This window comes from Pecten maximus, chromosome 5 (genome assembly GCF_902652985.1).
Source record: "Pecten maximus chromosome 5, xPecMax1.1, whole genome shotgun sequence".
Lineage (NCBI taxonomy): Eukaryota > Metazoa > Mollusca > Bivalvia > Pectinida > Pectinidae > Pecten > Pecten maximus.
In genome coordinates this window covers 13,784,241-13,810,916 of record NC_047019.1, presented here as the reverse complement: position 1 = coordinate 13,810,916, position 26,676 = coordinate 13,784,241, and the positions used below count along the sequence as shown (strand labels likewise).

General features: G+C 35.9%; 1 protein-coding gene across 2 annotated transcripts; it reads right to left on the bottom strand.

Moving 5' to 3' along the window:
• Window positions 1-1,071: 1,071 nt before the first annotated feature.
• Window positions 1,072-25,844, bottom strand: LOC117327226 (hybrid signal transduction histidine kinase L-like). 2 transcript variants are annotated; one of them, XM_033884108.1, is made up of 7 exons: window positions 25,725-25,844; window positions 11,354-12,173; window positions 10,549-10,781; window positions 9,372-9,559; window positions 8,224-8,346; window positions 4,686-4,781; window positions 1,072-3,301 (listed from the first exon to the last, which is right to left on the bottom strand). In XM_033884108.1, the coding sequence occupies exons 2-7, from the start codon at window positions 11,622-11,624 to the stop codon at window positions 2,200-2,202; spliced, it is 2,013 nt and encodes a 670-aa protein (XP_033739999.1). In that variant the 5' UTR covers window positions 11,625-12,173; window positions 25,725-25,844; the 3' UTR covers window positions 1,072-2,199. The 2 variants fall into 2 exon arrangements, with proteins under 2 accessions (XP_033739999.1, XP_033739998.1); XM_033884107.1 differs by lacking the exon at window positions 25,725-25,844 and adding an exon at window positions 21,558-21,769.
• Window positions 25,845-26,676: the final 832 nt, after the last annotated feature.

Genomic DNA, 26,676 nt, shown 5'->3' with positions numbered 1-26,676 from the left:
ATACACATAATAATACTGGTCATGCAGAGTCAAATTTACTGTAATTTTCAATACAGTATATATATGTTAGTAATTCCGGAACTCCCTACCGGATTCCGGATTCTTCTGTACATACGTTATAGTTATTGTTGTTACTTCCGGTGAAGAATAAAACTGATGAAGGATGAACTTGTTTGTCTGCTCTGCCTCTGATTTTAAAGCAACCATCAACGTTCCACTCACTGCCAAGCGAGTTAAACCATTCCCCCTCAAACGTTGATGCGACAGACGGAACATAATAGTTTGTTGGAAAGATATGCCAATGTGCTATTTTAGTGAATTGGAGTATCAGCCAGTCACAACCAACCAAGTTAGTCTTTCCACATTCAGAGTAAATTCCCTGTAGGAACTAAAGTTTCTTTTTGTGTCGTTAGACAATCTAGCCCAACTTTCCATCACTGTTCCATAAATGAAGGAAGTTTCTTATGTTAAAAGTTTCTATATGAAAGCAGTATTATCGGCGTTTAGGAGTTTCATATCTAAATTGTTTTACCTCCTATCTAGAAGCAGCTATGGCTTTTAAAGGACGATGGAGTTAAAGGGGCATTCTCTCATTCGGACATCAGAAACATGCACAATTTATATTGATGAAATCTATGTCCGAACGATTATATATGAGTGTTTGTGATTTCATGTTATGAAATAAACACCGAAATGTACAGGGAAATGCGTATCGTATACAAATACCGCATGTCATTGCGGTAATTAGTGATACTTCGAGTCAAATTACGAATTTTCAGGACTTAATACTTGAAGAACTTTGGTTCATCTTAAGAGTAGCTGCCGTAATAATGTAAATATTAAAACTTTTACTACTTGGAAAATACATCTTTATCGGTAAGTTTAATTTTGACGACCTAAACTTTATTCAAACGAAGCAATGCCCCTTTAAGGGAAAACACCGCGTTAAACTAAATTTTATAATGTTTTCATAAGGAAATCTTTTCTTAAGTCAAAGAAAGTGGATGACACTGGGGCCTAGTTGTGTTAAATGCGAAAAGGAATGGCAAAGATAATACATAAAGATACCAACTGACTGTATTGGAATAATTTATTGATGTTTTAAGGCATCACTCATGACTGTTATTTGCGAGTAAAAAGAATGATCAACATTTAACAAGTATCTTATTATCATACACACATTTATCACAGATAAAATTGCCAATGTTCTCGTGCGAATTCCATACGTCATTCGAAACACATTCACACGTTTGCAAAAGCCATATGAGCTGTGCCATTGTTTTGATATACTTGAGTAGTCGAAATATCGGCAATGTGTCATTTAAATCTCGGCAATGTGTCATTTTAATTTGACAACAGTTACACATAAATTTACAGACTTACAGTTTTGTTCCTGCAACAAATTACAGCTTTACCCTTTCATAAAGTTTTGCTATGTCATACTTTATATGTCTACATTATTGGAATAATAATCTCACACTAAAGGAGCGACAATGACATGAACAATATCATACACGTCTCCGTCGCAAATACACTCTGCCAACAACGCATCACCATACAACGCATTACCGAAGCACTTATTGTTGGACAACGCGTCACCAAAGCACTTCTCGCCAAACCATGCATCGCCAAGTCACACATCGTCATCGCCAAGTCACACATCGTCATCGCCAGACCATGTATCGCCAAGTCACACATCGTCATCGCCATAGATGCATCGCCAAGTCACACATCGTCATCGCCAGAGATACATCGCCAAGTCTCACATCGCCAGAGATACATCGCCAAGTCACACATCGTCATCGCCATAGATACATCGCCAAGTCACACATAGTCATTGCCAGAGATACATCGCCAAGTCACACATAGTCATCGTCAGAGATACATCGTCAAATCAACCATCGTCATCGCAAGAGCATACATCGCTAAAGTACACGGTGTACTACTCGCTCCTACCCCTATCCCACCCCATACACACCGACATAAGACACATCACCAGAAGTCACATCCCAAAACTCCCATCACCAGAGCAAAATGGATGTTGGTCCCTCCTACACATTTGCACTCATCGCCAGAACAAAACAATATGCTGGTTTTCCAACTAGAAGGAAATACACAGCACAGCACGACCACGGCTTTTAAACATCACTTATCGACCACACACTGCTTTGCACACGACTAAATTACCCGCTCGTCTCCTCATATATGCACATCTGGGTGTTTTAACAAGTTTGGCAATTTAATAACACCTCCCATATTATTTTTATGTACAGACTGACCTGGCGATTGTGTATTTTGTATAACATTTTGTTGCTGCATTGTGTGTATTTTGTTCTTTTGATGATTTTGTTCTACTTGCTGGTTCTGTGAATTTTGCTTTACTTGCTGGTTCTGTTGAAAAATTTGCTTTACTTGCTGATTTTGTTGTAGATTTTGCTGTACTTGTTGGTTCTGCTGTAGAATCTGCTTTACTTGCTGCTTCTGTTGTAGATTGTGCTGCGCTTGCTTGTTCTGTTGTAACTGCTGGTTCTGTTGATGATTTTGCTGTGCTTGTTGTTTCTGTTGTAGATTTTGCTGTGCTTGCTGGTTCTGTTGTAAATGTTGTTGTATCTGCTGGTTCTGCTGAAAATTTTGCTGTGCTTGTTTCTGTTGTAGATTTGGCTGTACTTGCTGGTTCTGCTGTAGATTTTGTTGTGCTTGCTGCTTCTGTTGAAGATTTTGACTTTCTTGTTTGTTCGGTTGCAAATTTTGCTGTACTTGTGATTTTAGCTGATTGATTGGTATACCTGGTTGAAATAATTCTTTGGTTTGTATATTTGTTTGTTTTGGTTGGATTTGAAGAAGATTTTGCTGTATGTTTTGATACAGGTTAGCATTTATTTGGTCCGCTTGTTGTTGGCCCTGTTGTCCGTTTTGCGACATACCTTGCGTTTTTGTTTTGTCTGTCTGTTTTTGTTGATTTTGCATTTGTAATTGTTGTTTTTGTTTTTCCCGCTGTTCTATCCTTTGTTTTTGTTGTTCTATCTGTGATTCTTTTTGCTGCATTTTTAGTATATCTTGTTGTATTCGCGCTATATGTTGCTGGTCGACATTTTGTTCCTGGAACTGTTGCTGTAACTGATGTTGGTGTTGCTGCTGGTGACTTCTGTTGAATTGTCCATTACTCATGATGTACACCTCGTCGATGTCCACCAGCAGGTACGTGTACAACTTCCGTAGTTCAAGCTTCACGCGCGAGTACTTAAGACTGTTTAAGCCGTCTTTTTGCAATCTCTTTTTAGAGCCTTGTAATAAATGAAATCTGCAAAATAATTTGCATGTATATTACTTTACAATATTTGCAAAAACTATCGATTAATGAGTCAGGATCAACGTAAAACTAAATTCATTATAAGTATTTGATATATGCGTCTAAAGGAGTTTTCGACTGATTATTAAAGCTAATTTTACCTTGCAAGTCAAAAACGCCTCTAAAACTGATTAAATAATAATTTTTGTTCAGGAGTCTATTTACCATATTATACTCAAAAGTACAAGTTTGTTTTAAAAGTTTAAATGTGTTGACGACACTTTCTGTTTAAAGCAGCCTATTTTGTATCTATTTCATTTGATAAAAATGATGGCATTTGTTCAAAACGGATTTGACCAAACAAACAAATACATATTTTTAACAGTTAATTATTACCAAAATTCACCAGGAACACTCTAAATAGGTATATCCCCACACGTTTTGTTATATAGTCAACATCAGTGTTAAAATGGACTTGAAGAGATTGGGGTTGTACAAATATCATCACTTTTTTAAGCAAAATGTACTGTATTTACACAAAAATGACCCGTTTGGCGTCTGAAATATACGCTTTCATTTACTGCTCATGGTCTTGAACTATTGTGCATTTACGTATCTGGCTCTACTATTAACATACATTTTTTTGCTTCGTTTTAAGAAATTAAATTATTCTGGTGAATTTTAATGTTTACATGATTACTTCTGCATATTGTGTCATTGTACTGTATAGCGAATAAATCAAATATATTAAAAAAAAAAGATTACGGAAGCGAGTGAGATACATCTATATATAGATTTATATGCCACCTAGCCTGGATCTGAACCACGTCTGTCTTCATTTAATACAATTTATCCTGATTTGCCCCATTCATGTCTTCATTAAATACAATTTATCCTGATTTGACCCAAACCTGTGTTCTTTGAATACAATTTATCCTGATTTGACCCATGCCTGTGTTCTTTGAATACAATTTATCCTGATTTGACCCACTCATGTCTTCATTAAATACAATTTATCCTGATTTGACCCATGCCTGTGTTCTTTGAATACAATTTATCCTGATTTGACCCACTCATGTCTTCATTAAATACAATTTATCCTGATTTGACCCATGCCTGTGTTCTTTGAATACAATTTATCCTGATTTGACCCACTCATGTCTTCATTAAATACAATTTATCCTGATTTGACTCATGCCTGTGTTCTTTGAATACAATTTATCCTTATTTCACTCATTCATGTCTTCTTTAAAATGTATTTAATGAAGATAGGCGTGTTTCAAGATGGAAAGCATGTAAAACTATTTAAAGAAGTCTATTTTACTCCGTAGCTACAAAAGAATTTTTTTGTATGGCACTCGTGAAATAAAAATATTAAAACATCTGAAATACGTACCTATCTGGATTTCCATGTTCTTTTTTATGAGACAGCATTTTATAACGCGAGACATCACCAGGGTATCGTGTTATTGACATGTTGTTATGTCGTATCCTGTAAATAAAATACACTTCATATTATAAAAGTGTCGGTAAGGGCTGGAGATATGTCTCCGGGTTTGGGCTTCAAAGCTGTGAGAACGGTGGATGGAAGTCTTCAATAACAGGGTACGACATTTTGAGAGTTCATGAAATTATGACGAAAATTTTGTGAAGACAGTCTCTTTTAATATACAACTTACATGGTATAGACTTTTTTTTTGAATGTCGTCATATACTGACATTTTCAAGAGACAGCCTGGGCTGGTGAGGTCAGGAAACATTTCTTCATATTACTGTTCCTTAAACTTGTGACAAAATCATAGAATCTTAAGACTTCTTTTCATACCAGTAAACTATCACAATAAAACCCCTAATTAATGTTACATTGCTGAAAATGAAACTGATGTGTGTATAGTCATGTATTACATAACATGATACATAAATCTGTTGGAGTAGGGAGATCTGTTTTTTTTTTTTACATCTTTAACGTCATAATATTATAATAAAGTTTGATTCTATTGCCAGAGCTCGCTATAAATTAACGATTACCATATAAAGTTATTCCGGATTAGTTATTATTAACGATTACCATATCAAATCATTCCGGATTACCTGTCAGAATATATTATGGAGTTTGTATTTCCTGCAGTGACACGGACAAAGGACCATCTATGTTTGTGGGCAGAGCCTTTAAATATCAACCTTGTCATATAACTGAACAGAAATGATTAATATATATAACAATCTCGTCCTTCTGGAACTCTTCGGTAATGCTAAGGGCAAAAAGTGGAAGTCAAGATGGACTCTAAAACTCATCCTAAAACAGCAACACCACATTGATAACCTTTTCTCCAATTGATTTAATTTTAATTTGAAAGCTTTAATTATCTCGGAGATAGCATAGACCTGACGAATAAATTATACCAGGCCGTAGGCAACAATGAACCATCCTTCCTGTTAAATCGTACCACTATGCTTATTGTGACAGCTATAACACTGTATATTAACAGGGAATGGTAGGTATTGTTTGTGACAGCTATAACACTGTATATTAACAGGGAATGGTAGGTATCGTTTGTGACAGCTATAACACTGTATATTAACAGGGAATGGTAGGTATTGTTTGTGACAGCTATAACACTGTATATTAACAGGGAATGGTAGGTATTGTTTGTGACAGCTATAACACTGTATATTAACAGGGAATGGTAGGTATTGTTTGTGACAGCTATAACACTGTATATTAACAGGGAATGGTAAGTATTGTTTGTGACAGCTATAACACTGTATATTAACAGGGAATGGTAGGTATTGTTTGTGACAGCTATAACACTGTATATTAACAGGGAATGGTAGGTATTGTTTGTGACAACTATAACACTGTATATTAACACGGAATGGTAAGTATTGTTTGGTACCTTTATATTGTAGAGGTATACAACATAATGATTTGAAGTTTGAACTATGATCTTTGGGATATTATCTGATTCTGAGAGCAAGAAAAGTATAACAAATATATCCAAATGATTAACTACCGGTATGCAACCGGTCAGGCAACGTCCTGCATAATTCAGTAATATCAAAGTAATATCAACAAAAAACAGTTCGCTAGCATTTATTTTAAAGATAACAAACTTAAGTAATCTTCTTTATAATTTTCTGCAGTGTGGTTTCACTTTAAGTTATGCCATTAACTTACATAGACTTTAGTCCTCCTGTTGACATTTAAGGATAATTGCAGTTTTATTACATGTAAGTGATGTCGACAGTCTGGATAGCCGTATCCATACACATGTATATAAACATGTTATATATATATATATATATATAACAACGGAAAGACGACTGACATTCAAAATGAGACAAGTGTGATTAACGGGCATAGCCATAACTAGCGACCTGTCTGCTAATGGGTTTGCCTTTGTATTTTAATTAAGATGAATTGCTCAAACGGTGATAAAAAAGCATGAAAGATTTTGTATGAAACGACGTGAGAACGAATTCGGAATACCTTCTTTACATGAATATTTTTAATGAATATTTTGGTCGAACAATAATTCATTGGATATATATCACGTCCGGAGCGTTTACTTTTTCCCTGTTTTCATTTAGTTTTGACGTCAGTTTGGTTGCTTGCGACAGCGATCGCCACATGTGTTTATTCCACGATCGTTTGGCCGGACAACGTGTAATTTTCGCTCAGGTAATGCCGTTTACAGAAGTACTATATATATAAGGTCTAGTAAGTTATAACGACGGTATGGTCTAATATAGGTATTGGATCCTAACAAACAGATGTTCGCTGGATTTATATATATATATATATATATTATATGGGGCAAAGAAGTAATTCTAACAGTGAGGACAATGAAACATGTCAAATTTTCGAGGCAATCAGCCCCTTTATCAAAACACAGAGAATACAAATACAATCAAATGATATATAAACAGTACTAGAAAATACAATAAGTCACAGTAAGAGTAATAGTTTTGGTAGTAGTTGAAATAACAACCATGAACCCTTCGGCTTGCGTGGGCCGAAGGCGGAGGCATGATGGAACATTATGTGACCGACGGCCAAGATATTTGAAAATATTCCGCGCGTGCAAACGCGTGTTTATAGACGCTTCGTCCCAATATGATTATATGGATACAGTGTATAGGAACTGGTGGACGATATTACATAAATACTTGATGAACTATCGTCCATGAATTGTTAATGGATATAATAAATATATTGTGTATTATGTATATATATATATATATATATATATATATATTAACCAACGAGAACGCGAAATCGGTTCGGTATTCGGAATTTGGAGGGATCGGTTTTGGGAAATATTTTATCACTATAATAAAGAAGGATCAATTCCACACATCACTATTTAGTTCGGTATCAAAAGGTTTTTAGGAGGATGGGTTTTGGACAGTTGCACTGTATTTTCAATTTAGATTTTGTTTGGATATTTTCGCTCTGTTTAGCATTCTACCAAAGTTCTAACATAACTAGTTTATACTTGTACACCTATCAACCTCTTAATACTGTAAGCTTATATATAATTCAACAATGGTACATCTTTATCTGAATTGTTCAATACATACTTTATTTCGATTAGCCATTAAACATTGTTTCAATATATATACATGTACGTATTTTCTAAAATGTTACTATTATGTATACCAAATCATTGTCATTCTTGATGCTCTTTTCAAAAATGATATTGTGCTGCTGTAAAAATGTATCTATAATTGATGTTTTTTTTCTATGTATTTCATGTACTTATAATATACAAAAGGATGAATAAAAAGATTTTAAAACTGACAAAAACCCCACAACATAACAAGTTTTTAAGGAACATTTCAAAGTCAAAAGCTGAAATATGTATCTGTATTTCAAAGGTATGGTACTATGCAATGTGAAATGTTACTTCAGCCAATACACAATTACATACCTGTTAAACATGTCATCGTCTTCCCCTCCCCATCCAAAGTATTTGTTAGAGAATCCGTTGACCTGCTGAAACTGCTCTTTGGTCATTGCCACTACTCCTCCAAATATGTTGTTGTATGGCAGTCTGTGAAAAGAGAAAATTCTAGTCACCAATATCACACTGGAGTTGAAGGAGGGCATTTTGATCTTCAAGTTTACTTTGAAGCTCATAAGCTATTATACAGCTATATATGGATTTATCCTTAAGTTATGATCTTCCTGTATTTTGATCAATCCCTTGATAATGTCGGCATCATAGTCGACGTAGTATATGTAAGGGATATCAACAGAGTGTCCAGTGGATGTGTCGAATCACAGAAAATTCGTCCTTCGTTATCGTTATAATTAATTTTCTTTGTTTTCATGGTAAATACTCAAATGTGATTGGTCGAAAAATTCTTTTCATTCTTCTATTGACGTTGGGTATTGGTTTGAGAAAAAGAATCCCGTCTAAAACCAGTAAAATTGTACATAAAACATGTTTTAAATTAGAAAATCATTTCCAAAAATTAATAATAAGCGTTGATGTCAATTATTTTTTAGTTTCATCGGGGTATGAAACTTATTTTGTTTGCAAACTTCTGTAAGAATCCGCTACCCGGATTCATACAGTTTGCAAACAAAATTTGTTTCATACCCCGATGAAACTAAAAAAATGACATCAATGCTTAAATAAACTCTCAATTCTGGGGATACATAATGAATTCAGTTATACACTGTATTCATAACAGTTTGTATGAACATGTAAATAGAAATATGTTTCTGTACCAAAACGGCACGATACTACTGAGCAACTAGCAAGATATGACGACGTTCCTGTGTAGAATACAGAAGACACTAATGGCCGTGATATACAATTTGGGCTCAAAATAGTTATTATAGAGTCGTCATCTAAAGATTTTTTTTCTGCTTCAAATTCTGTTGCTGTTTGCAAAAGATTTAAAGCAGAAAAAAAATTGTTCATGGACATTATCAGGATAACCCAACTATCTCCTTATTGCCACTTATATTAAGGTTGTATTCCACCTTGAGAACAGCAAAAGCAAAAAAGTAAAAAATATTTATGTAGTTAAGGTGCAGTGGTAATAACTCATTTAAAATGAGACTTACCTATAATGCATTGTATCTATGGCAACCGACATGTGACGCGGATTCTCAGGACAACTGTACATGTTATGGCCCATTTCGGGTATGAGGTCCACGTCATGAAAAATAAAACACTGGTAGTCATACAGTTTCAGGGCTTCTGTAAAGCCAATATTCAGTAACATGGCCCTGTTAAACGTCACTTCTGGCATCTGAAATTAACAATAGATCATATTTTTTAATTCAATTGTTGGTAAACATTCGAATAATCATATGCATAATGATGACAATCTGTCATAACATTAAGATAGTGTTCTGTAAACGTGGTTATTTTCGCGAAAATAATATGCATGGATCAAAAAGGACTTAATCCCCCCTCGCGTAAATTTCCATGTTTACATTATGTGATAAGTTTACCTGTATCTCAAATACTTTTAAAAAATGTCTCAACTATCTCATGGTTACATAACATTCTTTCCCAACAAATGTGGCTGTGGCAATGTTATATAGATGCTCATTTCGTGGCTTAAAATACCTTCTCGTTGGCGAGAAAATTGTTCCCAAAATCACTGATTGGATGTTGGGAAGACAATGTCCCTACGTTGGCTGTATAGCGGACCAATTTGACCCCATAAACAACTGGTGATATTAGAGCAATATTTTCCTTAAAACACTGACTATATGCATGGTGTTACAAAGGTGTCCCCCTAAAATACTCGTTGGATTGTGAGACAAATGGTCTCCCGAGAATCATTGTCTGGATGATAGGGCAAACTATATGGGCTAAATAGGACTAGTTAATGACACAATATGTCCCCCAAAACACTGGTTGGTTGATGGGATATTTCGTTGAACATTTCATGATGTTGATTTCAAAGCAATACTTAATAACAAGGATTATTGGAATATGCAACAATGTCTTTTATGGCCAAATTCAATTAACAATTAAATATTGTGCATTTTAAGGCTGAATTTTGATATTGACACGATGTATTTTATTACGGTGTCGACTTTGATATGACAGAATTTAGGTGTCATTTCAATGAAATGTCCTGTATCAGGTATATTGGCAAGACATCACTTTTTGTCCATAATTCTGACGCAGGAATTCGCCAGTTGATTGGAACGTAAATGACTTCAAAGCAAATTACGAACAAATAGATTATCTGTTGATATAGAAGATATCCCTATAATTACTTACCAGGTCGACAATAAATATTGCATAGTCAAGCTGTTGTTTCTGTAGGAATGGATGGAGATTATTGAGCAGGATTTTCAGGTGTATCTCTCGGTCCCGAAAGGGTAACACTATAGCCACTCTGTGACGTGCAGTGCAGTGAGTAGGGCGGTACCGGCCACCATTCTTAATGTCATGAAACTTTTCCTCTAACGATTCCCAGCTGTAGACAGCTGTGGTCACCGGAACTTTTCCAACTGTAGGAACAACACATTGAAATATGTTAATAATCGAACATTGAAACGTAAACAGGTTTGGGCCACCGACACTTCAAATTACAAAACTCCTTCTTTTGTAAAAGACTGGATTTGGACTTCACTGTCGTTGTATAGCGATACATATTGGTATTTTCAGAGTCATACTAGTGCTTAGAATGTAGGACGTCTCGGATTTTTTTTAAACAAAAGATGTTAAATCAATAAATGTCTGACAGTACAATCATGTTCACAGTTTAACCAATGAATTCGCGCGTCAATGTGTAACAATAGGTAAAACATGAACATATCTTATCCATGTGCAACATAAGCATAGCAGATGACATTACGAATTGTTATTGAATGACGAATAAGAACAGCATGAATTTTAAAGTTAGATAGGAAATTGTTTCTAAAGGTGCCATGAAGAATCTATGAGAGGGTATGGAACTTCTTTGTGAAAGAACATGCACCAAAGTACATGACATATACCATTATATTTTTATATGAAGACCCAATTTGACAATGTAGCAATGTTTGAATAGAAATTTGTCACAGAGTATATTCACACTCACCAATGGTGGGAGGAATGAGAGGACATAAAGGAAGCGTCACTTCCGGTTTGGTATTTGCCCAAATCCAGCTGATCTGTCTGCCTTTGGAGGAATCACCACGCTGTCTCTGGACGGAACATAACCCGAGAAGTGACCCCATCATGGCACATTTTGTCGGGTTAAATGTCACAAGTTCAACAGTCACGAGGACGAGAAGAACAAATAGAAGGTTACGGATATTGATCACATTTCTTGTCTGTGATATGATGAATGAACCATTGGTACATTGCATTGTCACAAGCGCTGGAGGGCACAGCTCGGTACCAATAACACTTAACCTTTGAACCCTTGAATCACAGGTGCATATATGTTTATAGATCCATGTCAATGTAAATCCATATCTAACGGTTTGGAATAGTATTCACAACATGTTGACAATGATTCTTCACGTGAGTTAATCATGAACTCGCAATAGGTAAATAATAAAAAAAAAACTTTCACAATATTCCAGAATCTAAATCACAGGAACTGCTTCTATGACAATCAGACGACAGTCTCACATCACAAGGAATTTCAATAAATATGCCACGTGCTATCAAACAATGATTAATGAGTAAACCGATTCGTTGACCATACCAAATATGGTTCATTTACACCAGGGAACAAATATTATCCTCCAGTTTGAAGCGATGCAGCAGATGTAAGATGACAGTTCATTGGAGAATGTTGGTGTCAAGACGACCATAACATCACACGTGGTCAGCACTAACCGTCGCCGCTCCTCACCTGTCCACGTTCCATCACGCGAGTGACCCCTTCATTGTCCTAGCTGTCTGACAATCTGTAATACAGGCAGAGATTTAATATATTACCGCCACTCTATTCATTCCAGTCGCTGTTTTATCGCGAAAAGTAAACATTCTAGTGAAACTAAGTTATACGGTTGCTAATAGCGAGTTTGTTATATTAATTCTTATCAATAGGTTGCACTACATAATTTGATACTATACAGATTCATGTCTACAGTGTATTTTAATAGTGAACCAATACGGATCGAGATATCAAACACTCTCCCTAATACTTAAAGGCATAAAACCATTTAAGAACAGGTCACAAAATAATCGAAACCTGTCATAATTGTCAAAACAGATTTATGGTGAGGGACCGCCTGCCTGGCTTGGTGTCAATGTTGTATATGCATTCCATGACAATTTAAAATTATATCACAAACTTGATTTTTATAAAAGTGTTCAGATGAAAGGTAGGTTTAAGCTTGTTTAGCAAAGCTTATATTTCGCAAATAGAAACAAATTATTCCCTAAGTATAACTCTAATTACGAACAATTGCTTATATACCACAATGTTTACACATTTCTGTTTCCTTTTAATCTGAATGTAACGATGACGATGATAGATTTCCAATCAACATTGTCATCCACATGTAGCCAGATAGTAGGTCGACAAAACAATGGATGACGTCTTTATAACGCCGGGAGCCCCTTCTTATTGTGTGGGTTTGATTTATGAGCTACAATGTTATATCGAACTAGTCCGTACAAGTGGTCAAGCATTTGATACAACCCCTAAACTGACCTCTAAACTGAACCCCCCTATAAACAGCCTATCCAGATGTTAGCATGGATGTTTTACTATTTTTATGAAAACTGAATGGAAACGTCATCAAGAACCGCCATGCAACTTTTTTTCTTCTAAATTTCATGAAAAAAAAAATCAAATATATATTTACACACTCGTTGAAGTGGGAAACAGCATTCATCTGACTAACAAGTCGATGGCTTAAAAAAGAGAGTAATGTCAGTGATTATAGTGATTACATAGCTATATAATTGACAAAAGACATACATGTATATTTATTATAGATTAAAGGCTTACATTGTTGATTTATTCCAGTAGATACTTATTCACAATTGTTAACCTCAGGATGGGTATCAACTTACGAAATATACAATGTAGATATTGGAATACAAAAACCAAAACTTCATCACACATACAGTCCTCTTATGAAACATATATCACAGACGATATCCTGAGAGGGGATGTTTCATTGTTTTCCAAATCAATTGATATTGCTGAGCACATCTATTTAACCCCATCAATACACAGTAAGTATTCCAATAAACTCCATATGACGTATCTTTAAAATCAAACACCACTTACCTAGCATATCATCATACCAAATACCGAAAAGGTGTTCCCATCTATGACGTCATTTCCGTTAATATATTATGCCCGTAATTTTCATATGAGACCTCATTCATGTTGTTTGACAGGTATGTTATGACGCGCTGTCATAGCCCCTCGAGCAACTCCAGTCTATAACTGTATATACTCTTACCTATTCCGTGATTTCGTTCAGTCGATTGTTTCATATTGCAACACCTGCACTCATGTATCAATACAAAACTATCTACATTGTATATTACAACGGCAGATGAATAATTCATTGTCAAGTCAGTGGGTGTTATATCCTACATGTATTTAGATATAATAATGCAAATTTTCAAAATTACGTGGTGAAGGTGACAGTGAAGCCCTAAGCATACTTACCAATCTGAATTGTTTCATGATATTTGAGCTTAATATACTCTCGCTAATCACTAGGTCCGGACTGGGTCTTTGAATTCAAATCAACTTTATTGCTAACAATTTGCTCGAAAGGATTGAACGCAAGTTATCACAACTTATCAATGTCTTTTCCGCAATACAACTATACATACTATGTAAAACTTAGCAATGGCCTAATGATAAACAGCATATGATAATCATATCAAAGTATTTAAAACAGAGCAGAAAAGAAAAGGAAAAGGGAAGGATAGGAGAAGAGAGAGAGAAACATACTTTGTGGGAAATGAGAATACATTGTAAAGATAACAGGCACCCAGATGACATTATGAATATTAAACATGTATATTGAATTGTACACTTATATAAATATTTCGCTATCAACAATAAAGTTTTGAACATGTTTACAAATAGCCTCGTTTGATTTTATATCTATAGAATTATCAAAGTACATACGGCTTCCTTATGTAATATTTCTATACCATGATAGATGTCTAAGCATTGTATTTCTTTGTACATTATATAATGGGCAATGAAAAAACAATGTTTTCCATCATCTATACTATGTCCACATCGACAGGACGGACTGTCAGTTATGTTGACACGGAATAAATCATTAGTAAGATTACTAACATTATTACGAATACCACAATATAAAGTGTTCACTCTCCTTTGGCCATACACTTTAAGAACCCTTTTCATATGAGGGTAATTCAGAAGGTTTGAATGATCTTTTAAACTGTTTTAAAGTGTTCTTATTTCATTTTTTTCCAACGGCAGGTTATTCCATAAATTACATGTTTTAGTTATAAAAGACACAGAAAGACTCAGGCGATAATGAGGAATTTGATATTAATCTCTATTTCTGAGATTATAAGCAGACAGATCAGACGCTTTCGGAGGAAGAAGGGACACACGATGGTTTGGTGAATTTCACGACTGAATGCTATAAAATTACGTCTGAGTTTTCTGATATTTCTACGTTCTTTTAAGGATTGCCAGTTCAATTCCTGATATAGACTAACTTAACTTGTAAAAATGGACAAACCTGTAATAATTCTGGTGGCTTCATACCGTATGCTTTCGATAGCTTCTGTGCCCCCTTCGTTGCAATTATCCCAAACCTCACATGCATATTCTAAAAGAGGCCGAACGTAAACCAAAAATAAGTTATCTAGATTGTTTCTATTCAAAATATATCTAAGTTTTCTAAGAGTTGATAAATGTTTCTTCTACCACAATACCCCGTGTTATTCAACTCTCAGACCATCAGTTAATCATTACAGCTGTTGATTAACAATCTGTTTATACCACACGTGGTATAAACTCTGTACGCATTTCGATTGGCTAACACGGTGAACTTTGACCCAAGCTGCAATTGTTATTGACGTCATCAATAATCTAATGACGTCACATCACCGGGTCCCGGACGTCACCGGTACACTTTATTTGCATACGCGAAATTATACTTGGCCACGTTTCCCTTTGATTCAAGCCGATATTATTGTGGTAGAAACAGGTCACACGACTCGAGATTGTTGGATATGGAATTTATTTCACACTCGTAAGTTATTTTTTAAAAGTTGCAAAAAACACTCGCTAAAGCTCGTGTCTTTTGTAACTTTAAAAAAATAATTTACTCGTGTGAAATAAATTCCATATCCAACAATCACTCGTTGTGTAACCTCTATTTCTACCACAATACCCTGTGTTATTCAACTCTCAGACCATCAGTTAATCATTACAGCCGTTGATTAACAATCTGTTTATACCACACGTGGTATAAACTCTGTACGCATTTCGATTGGCTAACACGGTGAACTTTGACCCAATCTGCAATTGTTATTGACGTCATCAATAATGTAATGACGTCACATCACCGGGTCCCGGACGTCACCGGTACACTTTACACGAAATTATACTTGGCCACGTTTCCTTTGATTCAAGCCGATATTATTGTGGTAGAAACAGGTCACACGACTCGAAATTGTTGGATATGGAATTTATTTTACACGAGTAAGTTATTTTTTAAAAGTTGCAAAAAACACTCGCTAAAGCTCGTGTCTTTTGTAACTTTTAAAAAATAACTTACTCGTGTGAAATAAATTCCATATCCAACAATCACTCGTTGTGTAACCTCTATTTAGTTTTACGTACAATAGTGTTAATATGGACACTCCATTTAGCATCCTGACTAATATTAACTCCTAAGTGCGTGTGAGAGCTGACTATCGGGATCGGGGTTCCGTTAAAGTTAACTTCGGGTTCATAAGGTCGGGTCAGACACGAGATTAATAATGATTCAGTTTTAAGTGGATTAAAAGCCATTAACCATTTGTCGGACCAAAGTTTTAGCTGTTCCAAATCAAAATTTATAACTTACTCTAATTTTGCCAAATTTCCTGTTGAATGTGCTTATACAGTATCATCAGCAAATAATTGAGCAACTGACAGTTAAGTATCTGAAATAACATTTATATATAAATAAGAAATAACAGTGGTCCTAAAACTGAACCCTGAGGAACTCCAGCTTCAAGATCTCTTTCAGAAGAAGTACATTTTTTTCATGACAATTAATTGTTTTCTTTCAGAGAGGTAGTGTTAAAAAAAAACATCAAAAAAAATTCCTTAATTCCATATTCTCCAGTTTAAAAATCAATCCTCTGTGGCATAACACAATCGAAAGCTTCAGAAAAAATCACAAAACATAACCGCCATGTGTTCTTTGTTTTCAAGTGCTGTTAAAATTTTATGATAAACCTCTAATAGCTGATGGGTAGTAAAGTGGTTCGGAAGAAATCCAGACTACAAATTATACATCAAGTTAAGGTCAACAATGTAATTATACACATGCTTAAATACAATACGTTCAAAAACCTTTCCGAAACAACTCAATAACGAAATTGTTCTGTAATTTTCAGGAAGCTTTCAGTTACTTGTAAATCGGTATAACATGAGCAAGTTTCCAAGATGCAGGGAATTGACTGCAAGTTTTAACAAGCTTTGTTTACTTCAAAATTTGGATGATATCTATCAATTTGGAAAGTGACCAATACTAGAGTTTGTTCGCATGTTAAAATAAGGCAAGGATTCGTTAGAGCCATCATATCTGTTCAAAACTTCACATTTACAATTATCATCGTATACTCTCGTGAGCTCTCAATACACGACCATGTTTAACAATGTGATACATCAATGTCATTTGTATGTTGTTTACATGTATACATGTACTAAGTAGTGTAAATAAGTGTGCACCCAATTAACCGCTCTGTTTTCCTTATATGGTATCTTCTGTTTAATGTATACAGCCGAGCACGTCCCTCTGTCCCATCAAACATCTATCACATTCAGTGTATTATACACGCAAGGACCAAGCCTAGCGGACCATTACAGAGGCCCTAGAAATTCTCGTCAGAATATGACACAAGATGTGGAGTTTTATCATTTGTATTACAAAGCCTATTTGTCTTTATATCACAAGATGAATATGATGATACATATGAACAGATATAAATCACATCAAAGATAGCATAGATAAAAAAAATGGTCATAAATGTCCATCAGTTAGCTGTAAGCAATGATTGCTAGTGGTGTCTTTTATGAATGGATGGTTACGAACGATTGCCGAAATATATTGAGAACCGTTTCGCGTACAGATTTTTAATAATTCATATGTTTAAAATTAGAAGTTGCAAGTTAAAAGTTTCCTTATCTTATATACCAATGTTACTCTGATATACTTCTGATAGCCTTTTGAGAAATTATCATTTTTTGAAACAATTATTTAGCAGAAAAATACAAGAGGCCCAGAGGGCCTGTATCGCTCACCTGGTTTCATGAGATATGAAACAAGATGATGCTTAAGCATATTTGTCGCTGGTATTGCTATGTCAATATATATCATAAGCATTTTATATGGGTACATGTACATTGGTTTTATTTAAATACTAAAAATGCCAAAAGGTACATTAATCCATGAAATGAAATTGACTTTTGGCGCGACCCCATAGGGATGCTACCACACAAATGTGAGTGATATCCATTGCTTAGTTTCAGAGAAGATCTTGTTTAGACCAATTGGCCCCTTTTGACCCTGCCCTCTGCCCCCTGGGGGTCAGCTCCTTCCTTTATACAATTTTGAATCCCTACCCCAATAGGATGCTAATAGTCAAATATGAGCTGTTTCAGAGAAGTTGTTCATATCAATTTAGCCAAATTGACCCCTTTTGGCCCAGCCCCTCAGCCTCCAGGGGGTCGGCCCCATCATTTGTACAATTTTGAATCCTTAACCAAAGTGAATGCTACCAGTCACATATTAAAGATATCCATTGCTTATTTTCAGAGAAAAAGTTGTTTATATCAATTCTGCCAAAATAACCCCTTTTGGCCCCGCCTCTTAGGTCCCCTGGGGTCAGCCCTGTCATTTGTACAATTTTGAATCCCTACCCTAGGGGGTTGCTACCAGGCAAATATGAGTGATATCCATTGCTTAGTTTCAGAGAAGTCGTTAATATCAATATAGCTATATTGACCCATTTTTGCCTCGCCTCTCAGGCCCCTAGGGGGTCAGAACCACCATTTGTACAACTTTGAATCCCCACCCCATAGTGATTGCTTCCAGGCAAATAGGAGCAATATCCATTGCTCGGTTTCAGAGAAGAAGTCAGTATCATCAATATAGCTATATTGACCCATTTTGGCCCCGCCCCTCAGGCCCCTAGGGGGTCAGTCCCATCATTTGTACAACTTTGAATCCCCACCCCATAGTGATTGCTTCCAGGCAAATAGGAGCAATATCCTTTGCTCGGTTTCAGAGAAGAAGTCGCTCATATCAATACAGCCAAATTGACCCCTTTTGACGCCGTCCCTCCGGCCCCTTGGGGGTCAGTCCTGTCATTTGTACAATTTTGAATCCCTACTCTAGGGGGTTGCTACCAGGCAAATATGAGTGATATCCATTGCTTAGTTTCAGAAAAGAAGTTGTTTATATCAATTTAGCCGAATTGACCCCTTTTGGTCCCGCCCCACAGCCCCCAGGGAGGTAGACCCCACCATTTGTACAATTTTGAAACCCTACCCCAAAGGGATTCTCACAGTCAAAATTGAGCAATATACATTGCTTAGTTTCAGATGAGAAGTTGTTCATATCAATTTAGCCAAATTGACCCCTCTTGGCCCCGCCCCTCAGGCCCCCCGGGGGTCAGCCACACCATTTGTACAATTTTGAATCCCCACCCCATAGCGTTGCTACCAGGCAAATATGAGCAATATCGTTTGTTCGGTTTCAGAGAAGAAGTTGTTTTTATAAATATAGCCCAAATGACCACATTTGGCCCCGCCCTTCCGGCCCCTGGGGGTCAGCCCCATCATTTGTACAATTTTGAATCCCCACCCCATAGTGTTGCTACCAGGCAAATATGAGCAATATCGTTTGTTCGGTTTCAGAGAAGAAGTTGTTTTTATAAATATAGCCCAAATGACCACATTTGGCCCCGCCCTTCCGGCCCCTGGGGGTCAGCCCCATCATTTGTACAATTTTGAATCCCCACCCCAAAGTTATGCTACCAGGCAAATATGAGCGATATCCATTGCTCGGTTTCAGAGAAGAAGTCAGTATAATCAATATAGCTATATTGACCCATTTTGGCCCCGCCCCTCAGGCCCCTAGGGGGTCAGTCCCATCATTTGTACAATTTTGAATCCCCACCCCAAAGTGATGCTACCAGGCAAATATGAGTGATATCCATTGCTCGGTTCCAGAGAAGAAGTCGTTAATATCAATATAGCTATATTGACCCATTTTTGCCTCGCCCCTCAGGCCCCTAGGGGGTCAGCACCACCATTTGTACAATTTTGAGTCCCCACTCCATAGTGATGCTTCCAGACAAATAGGAGCAATATCCTTTGCTCGGTTTCAGAGAAGAAGTCGTTTATATCAATATAGCCAAATTGACCCCTTTTGGCCCCGCCCTTCAGGCCCCTGGGAGTCAGCACCACCATTTGTACAATTTTGAATCCTCACCCCATAGTGATACTTCCAGACAAATAGGAGCAATATCCTTTGCTCGGTTTCAGAGAAGAAGTCGTTTATATCAATGTAGCCAAATTGACCCCTTTTGGCCCCGCCCCTCAGGCCCCTGGGGGGTCAGCCCCATCATTTGTACAATTTTGAGTCCCCTACCCATAGGGATGCTTCTGACCAAATTTGGTCAAATTCTGATCAGTGGTTATGAAGAAGAGGTCAATTGTTGACGGACGGACGGACGACAGACGACGGACGACGGACGCCACGGTATGGCATAAGCTCGGACCAGGTGAGCTAACAAAAGAATTTGGCCAAATATAAATCAAAGCGACTAATGTAAGCACTTCATTAACTTCATTAGTTTTGCTCTCGGAGTGTATTGTTTTTTTGGTGTTCTTTTTTTATTTGGTATTGTCAATATTATGAGTAACTGATAAGCCGAAAACCTCGATGTTAATAAACTTGATTTTTTTTTGTGATAATTGTTTTATTTGGGATGACTGGGCTGGGGAAAACTCCAAGGTACCTACCAACATACTGCGACTGGTGTAAATGGCTTTACCAAAGGTCCACCTATAGATTATAATAAAGGCGTTTTACCTTTCTGGTCTGTCAGATCGGTATGTTGGATTAATTCAGATATAACAAAGACAATTGTCGTCTAATACATCATCTATGTTAATATTACACATGTACGGAGTAACGCGTGTGTGTCCTGTACATGCGTCCGCCAATACAGCTTACATCTGGTGTTGGGGCCAGAGGAAACACAGACTAAATCTCGTGAAATTTCAGACAAAGTCCATTTGAAGTTTAATCAATCGACGTGATCTGCTACCAATCCCCGATTCATGGACGGTCCATTATAATATGAACCATAACTATGGACCGTGCACATTCCGTGGGAATGTACATGTGCCCAATCCCTTTGAATTCTGTGAAACATAACCGGACAGACAAACTGTCATAAACTTAAATAGCATTATACTATAACTCAAAAGAAAGTATTTTCTTTGAACCGAGATTACTTTTTGTAAATGAAATCAATATATATGGACAGAATAAGATGGTGAATTATGAGTACAATGTAACAGATTGGACGAAAGTTGCTGGATAATTAATTCGACAAATAATTACAATACAATACAATACAACACCATACAATACAATACAATACAATGGAATGCAATACAATGCAATGCAATACAAAACAACAAAACAAAACACAATACAATACAATACAACACAATACAAACGTAATTAATACAATACAATACAATACAATACAATACAACACAATACAAACGTAATTAACACAGCACAATACAATACAATACAAAACAAAATAATACAATACAAACAATGCAAAAGAATAAAACACAACACAGCACAATACAATACAACCAAATACAATACAATTCAACACAGCACAGCACAATACAACACAATACAATACAATACAATGCCTGTCTTTTGTTTGGTCTGATTATAATTATAATAAGACAACGAGAAGTTAATGCTCTACAAGGATATACTATGTAATATTTAACGGCAATGTCGTCTAAAATCTGCGCCAGAGAATACAGACTTTAAGTGTTGTCTAAGGACATGACTTACCTGTACACAAGTTACATCACAGTCCTGATGAATATTTCACACTCGAAATAAATCCCGTGAAACTGAATTTTAATTACAGAATGCTGATTCAATGACTTATCCAAAACTCCTGTCGCAGAATTGTAAATACGAGTGTGTGTCCCTCTGTTTAAATACAACATGTATTCGTGTCAAAAAACTCGCCGGCACGTTTTCATCTTTCCGTATGCCTACATCGTCGATTAGCATTTATGTACGGAGACACAGTCGCACCAACAATCACGAGAAAAAGCAATTGCTCATTGAGCTATTTGATTGGTTCAATTCAATCTATGATAGCTCACTATATTTTTGAAGAATAATGGTAATATTTGTAATATTTTCCAATGAAAATAAATTATTTATTTTATTTAACTTGAAAGTTAAAGAACATTTTCGCCAGAAACTTTCATATCATATTCTAAAATTTACGATAAAATGTGGCATATAACGGAAATTTACGATATTATCCGATTTTTGCAGATGCCATTATGCCACAATTTGACACTAATAGATGCACTGTCACCTGTGTAAGGTGTTACAATTATAATAGAACATCTCGCTGTAAATATGGCCAATATGACTCACCATAGTCGCACATAAAGACATTTTGTCACTGCCGAAAAAAGCATCGCATATATAAAGTACATAATATATTCTTTCGCGCGCCACACGAGACCCTGTCAATCAAACGGCGAATGACAGTTACTGGTATACCTATGTATGGATATAAGTATTAATATGTGTAAAGGAACTCAACTTACTTTCCGTGCTCGTAGTGGAAATCGGAACACGTTGTCATTTTATCGTGGGAGTTATTAAGTGAAGGCGGTGTATTTTTTTTTTTTTTTTTACATTTTACATCATAGTTATTATTTATCAATATATTGTATGGGGATTCAACTGGTTATGAAAAAGGAATATATAGAAACATATCACATGACGTGTGCTCCAGATTAAACTTTAGTGCAGACTTGGACTTCCGTTACATATAAAGTTATATATTTCAGACACCGTTATGTTCGCTTTTCTGGTAGGGAAAACTATGCTGATTATATAAATATACATTTTTTCTTGACTTTGAAGTGTCATATATTTTAGATATCATCATTTAAGCTTTCACGGTATTCTCAAAATATCAATTATTGTACACACGTGTTTATTTGAAATAATCAAGAACCGTGATATAATGAAGATAGAGTTAGCCATGCATGACAGACTGAAATCACTTACAAATTAATGTATCGTAAACCATGTCGTGGGGACGACATCCGCGGCAATTTAACGTAACGTTTTTGTTTTTAGCTCAGGTAAATTAGTATGCCTCTCATTTATGTGGAAGGTTATTTGATTATTTTTTCCCTTTTATTTATATAATTTAATTTTTTATGAAACACGCATTTTCATTGGCTGAAATAATTTTGTTATACCTCCATAACAAAATTTTTGACGTTGCAAAATGTAACGTCATTATTGATTGGCTAATGACGTTGCGTAATAATTTATCACAGAAAAGAGTTCGCCAAAGAAAGTGAAATATCTTGGTGTGTATAAGACGAAATTAAATTATAAGAATTAACATTAATTATTTTTTTCTGTTATACAGTCATAACATAAAAAACTGGAGTGTACTCTCTTCATAAACCGCTTCGCGGTTTATTTAGAGTACACTCCAGTTTTTTATGTTATGACTGTATAACAGAAAAAAATAATTGATGTTAATCCTTAATTATCTTTTTATTTTTGTGTGTGTGTTATTTTATATATTCACACGAAAAAAAAATGTAATATCGTTTAAGAAAAAAATGCATTTGTATGCAAATGGAAAATAAAACTCAAAAATCAATATATGTACAACTATCTATTTTGAAACGCACATAAACATACCGTTTTTTTTACATTATATAATTTGCTTATATGTCTTAATTTCGTGAGTCAGGTACTGGCTGGATATTTGTTTTATGTTGTATCATATATTGTTTTAGGAAAATGTATACACTGTATATGATGTAAAATGTGCGACATGTAAATAAAATTTATCATTATTTATAAAGATCGCTACAGACATGCATCTTTTTGAGTAGAGAATTATTCTCTCTCAATCAGCGGTAAATGTATTATCGGCGACAATGTCAGCGCGCCTCCCATAATGACGACTTTTTATGCACAGGTGATTGATGACATGCGGCCTAGGGGGACGTGACGTCATATGCATGTAGCCCACGGCGGCGCATGTGGTTAAAATGAAACAAAACATAACTTGTTTAAGAAAATGTTTAATTTGATGGATGTAGGCAAGGTTTACCTCTGTATCCACATAAAACATCCAGAGGAGTGTGTGTTAAATGAGATACGTATACATAAGTCTTAGGAATTGGTTCAAAGTCTTAACACGTACACGTTCCGTATTTCATCTATATATTCACATTTGCTCTACATTGTCATTATATAACACTTCCAAGGCCAGTTCCGTGCTATAAGACCATAATATATAACACGGGCGTATGACTTAATAAGCAAAATACCGACTCGGTACTTGTCCCCTTCCAAGACAACAAGTATCTTGTTAAGAAAAATAAGCTCGGCCAAAAATTCATTTTGATATGACAGCAAATAACATTAAATGTTAATTGCAAATATTGATTGATTAAATTTAAGAAATGATATCAGTGTCTTTGGGACTTTTTCCACGCTCTACAAAGTTTTGCATGGAAAGTCACGAGACGAAATTCCATGGGCAGTTGAAATACGAAAAATACGAAAGTTAAACACATGAAAAATGTAAAATATAAGCCTTAGACAGCATTCCGTTCCGTATTATGGTCCTATAACAGGGACATAATTGCAGACAAAAAATCATGACACGCTAACGCATGCTATTCAATTTGTCTGCAAACCTTTTCCGTGTTATCACAGTCGATTTTCAAGATGGCGGACCAGGATAGGTATTAACTTCATGCTACCAGATCCGTTGTTTGAACACACATTGTGACCATGACAAGTACCGTACTGAACTTAGTAAAAGCCTAACTTCAAATTACGTTATTGTGTTTTTGTCTTTCAGTTCCAAAATTCTTGAATATCCATCGTGAAATTGATCGAATTGCTGAAATCGTAATCGAGGCGGGTCTCTTTAATTTTGTCTCTCTACCTTGTCAGAAATACTCCCAAATGAGATAAGATAGCATGCCATATACTGTTTATGTCCACAGGGCTATACATTTTTGAAAATCAAGAGATTAACAAATTGCTTATGTAACAGATTGGTCTAACGTTATAAAATCCATGTTTTGAAAAAAAAACGCTAAATAATAATAAAAAAAGTCCCAATGGGATATTGACAATGTTTGTTTCAGTCATATATCAATTGTATAAGAGCATTAACTTCTCGTCAAGTGTATAAATAAAAAAAATAAAACTAATCTGCGATAGAACCATGATCACCAGTCTTCACTTGTTCTGACCCAATGTACATTGTAAATATGATACAGTACATGTACATATGGTTTATGAACCATGGGTTTGGAATTGGATCTAGCTCCCGTTGTGATTTTGTAAATAGTAATAAAGTTGTTAATTGAAGTAATTAGCAATTAACACTTCCTTCGAAAGGAAGGTAAATACAGTTTTACTGGCTACCCTAAGACATACTGTCCACTCGGAACACCTCTAACGAGTCTTCGTGACAACAGTGAACCTCTAATGATGCATTCCAGCAACGATTTATCAATGATAGCCGAGTGTTTTATATGGTATAGGTCAAAACGTATGTGTTTATTTTGTGTATACCTAGTACAGACTCTTTACAGATGACAGACGGTCCATTGTCTCGGTTGAAGACGTAGCGTACATGTATTAAATCATTAGGCCCGAGGTTATTTAACACTGTTTACGAAATGGCGTGGTCTGGACAACAGATGCATGTTCGTTTGCTGAGGTGTACAAACATGTTATGTAGACAGTAAATCAGCCTTGATGTGGAGCTATTAAGATAAGACTCAATCTTTAATGACTACACGTAGACTTCATTTAGTTTTGAAACTTCAGTTTTTGACACAAAACTATACTACATATGCCATTGGTTTTTGTGGTTTTGAAATGTTAAATGAAAAATCAGTCATATGTAAGACTAATAAGACATGTACTTACTTCATAAATAATCCGAGGAAGTTTGGTAACAAAAGGATTCGTCTTCCGGCATCGTACAACATCCGCCGCCATCTTGGATATTCTCGAGGCCTGGCTACAGAAGCTGTGGTATTGGGTTACATGTGCGTAGCAACCGTCTGTGGAGTGGGGAAACCTGTGGAGATAGTGGGAGGGGGTACGTGAAAGGGGAATGTATGGAGATCACAGGGATATGATATCGTATATATCTATATATAATTTGTGAATGTGCGTCAAGTCCCTGTGGAGGAAGGGGTACGTTGAGAGGGAGATTGGTTGGGGGAAGGGTTACATGACGTCAAACATGGATAACGGAAACCTGCTGAAATAGAAACTATATAAACCAACCATTCTGAGCGTAAGCGTATTACAAGATGACTAGACTGCCTGCCAGCCTCTAAGTTTTTGTTTGTTAGAATTGCTCAACTAAATTCTAATACAAGATCCCCTACCCAGCCTCTAAGCTTTTTTTTTGTTCGAATTGCTCAACTTAATTCTAATAAAAGATCCCTCACCCCCTCCCCACCCCTCCATTTCCTAGAATCAGACATATCCTCAAGACAAAATAATAAAGTTCAATTTACTTTATAATTTTGATATTCTAGACACATGTGGTAGTCTACAAGATGACAAATAGCACTACATTTTCTTGTATATAGCGGGATCAATGCATACAACTGATGAAGGGACAACGTCATGATATTTTCGGGTCGATTCCCAACGTTACTAAGATTATTGACGGGTTTAGCGGTCGCTATTACGGCCTTTCAGTCATTCAGATGACGACATTTTATAACCCGAATTTACCCTGGACATGGTATCGGGGCCAGAGGAAACTCGGGCTAGCTTCATTACAGACAGCACTTTACCACATTGAATATATAGTCTACCACACGGACAGACAAATGGTGTTCAGTTTCATTAGGGTCCGTTT

Coding starts and splice junctions, on each gene's coding strand:
- LOC117327226 (XM_033884108.1), bottom strand. CDS start 11,624: ATGCAATGTACCAATGGTTCATTCATCATATCACAGACAAGAAATGTG. Junction 10,782..11,353: donor TCTCATTCCTCCCACCATTG/GTGAGTGTGAAT, acceptor TTGTTCCTACAG/TTGGAAAAGTTCCGGTGACC. Junction 3,302..4,685: donor GAACATGGAAATCCAGATAG/GTACGTATTTCA, acceptor ATTATTTTGCAG/ATTTCATTTATTACAAGGCT.